The 3,480-nt window shown below is 31.7% G+C and overlaps 1 protein-coding gene across 1 annotated transcript; it reads right to left on the reverse strand.

The window, feature by feature from the left end:
- Nucleotides 1–1,963: 1,963 nt before the first annotated feature.
- LOC132705329 (cytochrome c oxidase subunit 6A1, mitochondrial-like) lies at nt 1,964–2,466 on the reverse strand. Its single transcript, XM_060675858.1, has 2 exons — nt 2,273–2,466; nt 1,964–2,203 (listed from the first exon to the last, which is right to left on the reverse strand). Exons 1-2 carry the CDS (start codon nt 2,403–2,405, stop codon nt 1,989–1,991), a joined length of 348 nt encoding a protein of 115 aa, XP_060531841.1. The 5' UTR covers nt 2,406–2,466; the 3' UTR covers nt 1,964–1,988.
- Nucleotides 2,467–3,480: the final 1,014 nt, after the last annotated feature.

The raw sequence follows: 3,480 nt of genomic DNA on the forward strand, positions 1-3,480 counted from the left end.
TCACTTCAAAATGAAAATTTTACGGATTTTTCCGAACCAAAAATAGAAACTGTATCAAAAATTAGTGATTTTTGTATGCTATATTCCATGTTTTTAATTTGGTATTCCATACTCCATACCTATTTAAATTATTCTATAATTTATTAGATAGTAATTATTTAAATAGAAATGTAAAAATAATGAGAATAGAGTTATTTGTTAATTTTTGATATTGCTGATCAATTATTTTCAATATGTATTTTACATATTGCATAAAGTAAGATGTAGGATTATTATTTGCTGAGTACTTTTTCTGATGTGACTAAATCAGATCTACTAAGCTGATCAGTTTTTCTCGCTCAGTTCAGTGTAGCAGACAAAGTTGAAGTATAAGTGTTATTTTGTCTCCAATAGTACCAACATAGAGAGAAATATAAGAAAAATAGATAACATAACATAATAATATCACATTAAAGAAATTTTTTATTTGACTATTTTCCTCAAAAACCTTTTTTTTTAATGAGATGTATTCTCTAACTGCAATGTAGGTGACATATTATCATTAGTGGAATAGGTAATATACTTTTGAATAAAATTTAATGTCTGTGGCAACTGCTGATGAGTTTATTTGTCGTAGTCTTAAGGCTCTTTGAACCAAGTTGATATTTTTTCATCCGGTCTTTGACGGATCGAAGATGTTGAGAGATTTGTGGACAAGCGGTAAATCTGGTTTGGACATAATATATCTTAAACACTTTCATATGCGGTCAACAATGTTTTAAATGTAAGGAATGTAAGGACTTATTGTCTTTGGAATGTTGTGCTGAAGCGTTTTTTGTGTTGAAACGCTCTAACATGGAAATTATTAGAGAGAAGAGTAGATGTAAGGTGTTTTAGTTTTGGGATCAATGACTCGGGTTGAGATAGTTTTACGGTTCTGTTGATAACCGATGATTTTTGGGCCTAATGGTGATGTAACAATGCATCAAGGTATCGGTTTGTGTGCATATGTAAACAGAATGACCCAATGTTAGGTCTAATTTTCTTCTGATAAGAATGTCTAAGATTGGAGTATAGAGTTTTAATGACTAAGAATATCTCGAAGGGATTGTTGTTCATAAGATCAAATAACAAAAGTATTTTCAACTTAGCGTTTTCATAATTTTGGTTTTAGATGGAAGGTGTCGAGAGTTTTTTTCTCACGGGATTTCATAAATATATTCGCGTTGACTGGTGATAACGCACAGCTGTTTCAGATGTTTGTTCAAAAATTTGACCTATATAAGAAAAATATGTTCCAGATAAGCATTTTTCAATTAATAGATTAATGGAGGACTTTCGCAAAGAGGTATTCTATGTCGATACTAACATAGACATCCTGTGGGTCTAATGTAATGGTTTTAAATTGTTCAATGAAATGAAAGGAATTAGGTAGGAAACTATCAATTTTTCCTGTAAAGAGTAAAGTGCGCACTTGTTTTTCAGTCCTAAGATAGGTTCATTAAAGTTGGCCAACTCTTTTATTGCTTCAGATTGAAATTCTGCTGATTGTGCTAAAATACTTTAAGTAGGAAATTCTCTTTAAACTTTTACATATTCAAAATAAAAATTCGTATCCTCCGGTACTGCGATGCAGAAAAAAATTCTGATAAAGCTAGTTTGATTGCTCTTTTTTGAGTTACGGTAGTGTGTTAAGATGATTTGAGAGAAGATAACAGCTTTATGACTAATATTACTTCATTCAAGAATTCGCTATCAAAAGCTTTTATGTAATATCTTAATTTGAGTATGAGTATTAGATTGCCTGCCATTAGGGACTAGAAGTCAGGTAAGATTATGCTTTAAAGGACAATTAAATATAAATTTGAATTATAGATATTAGGAAATAAACCAATTAACGAAAAAGTTGGTTGCTGTAGGAACAATAGCGAAAAAAAAAACAAAAATCTGTTAAGTCTGTTAAATATGAATTACTATTGCAGTCTTTTTATATTAACAGTTTTATATCTCTAACAATTTTTTCCTTCGTCGTCCTCAATTTCGTACCCGTCAGGTAAAGCATTTACTCTAGGATTGTGGAACAAACTTCGTTGTCCGTCTCCCCAAGGAAATCGTTTAGTTCGACGTCTCAGGTACTCGTATGGTATGAAAGGTGGTCGTTCTGGTTTACACGTCTTCCTTTCTATGTAGTTCTTTGCTGACAAGCCGATTATCACCGGAAAGGCTGCAAAAACGAATAATGGATAGAGTCTAAAAAGTATGTTACGGAATGGTAAAAATCAGTAACGCTCACCTACGAAATAGAAAATTTTTTTGTAGAAGAGATATCCCCCGTCTTTGCGCAACGGAGTAGCTGTTCTTGACGGTGGTGGAGGACATTTATGGTATTTTTTTCCACGGAAAAGATTTGGAAACAAACCTGACATGTTGAAGCTAATGTGCAACACAAATTTTTCAAAGCGACATCGAAATGTTACATCGACAGAACATGTGCCAAAATAAGTATACAGGATGTTACGTAACTAAATTGACAAATTAAGACAGCGAAGGATGATCTTAATCGAGTTTATATCGATTTGACATATCGACTTAGAGCATCCAAATGTCGATGTAACAAGTGTAAAAGGTTTCTAAAACTCAAGCACGCTTTTAGGTTCTTAAGATTGTGGAATAAACAGAATTATGTTCATCAGAAACCTAATCTATTAACAGGGGACGAATTCACAGTTTTGGTAGAATTAATTTTCCTTTTAAAGATGTATAGGAATGGGTTTTGGCTAATATACAGTGACTCCCAGCTTAAATGATGCAGTCGCTATAAGAAAAACTAACTGGTGTGGATGTTTCTTTATTTATTTGTTAAAAAACAACTTTTTGAGATTAAGTTAGTAAAGACCCTTCTAAAAAAGCGTGAATTACTTTTTGTCTTAATTATACCTTACTTAGTTAACAATAAAGAATTAATTAAAGTGTATGCAATATCAACGTCACAGTTTAAATGATGCAAAAATAATAACCGGGGTCAAAACTTATCAGTTTGAAATTTATTAATTGCTGCAATTTTTTTTTGTTGAGTTTGACATTAAAAAAAACATTTGCGCCCAGTAAAACGAATTATTTTAAAAATGAGTCGTCGGACTACCATTTCTGAGACAAATTTAATTATTACTCATCACAGAAATGTATACAACCAAAGAGACATAGCCAAAATGGTAAATAAATGTCCATCAACGTCAACAGTTTCAATGATGCAAAAATAATAACTGGGGTCAAAACTTATCAGTTTGAAATTTATTTATTGCTGTAATTATTTTTTGTTTAGTTTGACATTTTAAAATACATTTTCCAAAGCAGATGTCCTTTCGGGTCCGCAGTTGGTTAGATTATAATTGCCCAAATGTTATTAAGACACCAGCCTAGCCACCAGACTTCAATGTAATTGAAAATTTGTGGTTGACATTAAAAACAAAGTAAATAGTGCCCCAATATCTAACAAGAATG

Source organism: Cylas formicarius, unplaced genomic scaffold, assembly GCF_029955315.1.
Source record: "Cylas formicarius isolate icCylForm1 unplaced genomic scaffold, icCylForm1.1 PGA_scaffold_7__23_contigs__length_41026272, whole genome shotgun sequence".
Taxonomy (NCBI): domain Eukaryota; kingdom Metazoa; phylum Arthropoda; class Insecta; order Coleoptera; family Brentidae; genus Cylas; species Cylas formicarius.

What these genes read in the sequence shown, in the direction of transcription:
- LOC132705329 (XM_060675858.1), bottom strand. Translation starts at nt 2,405, where the DNA reads ATGTCAGGTTTGTTTCCAAATCTTTTCCGTGGAAAAAAATACCATAAA. An exon ending in AAAAATTTTCTATTTCGTAG is followed by an intron (nt 2,204 to 2,272) that starts GTGAGCGTTACT and finishes TCGTTTTTGCAG; the next exon opens with CCTTTCCGGTGATAATCGGC.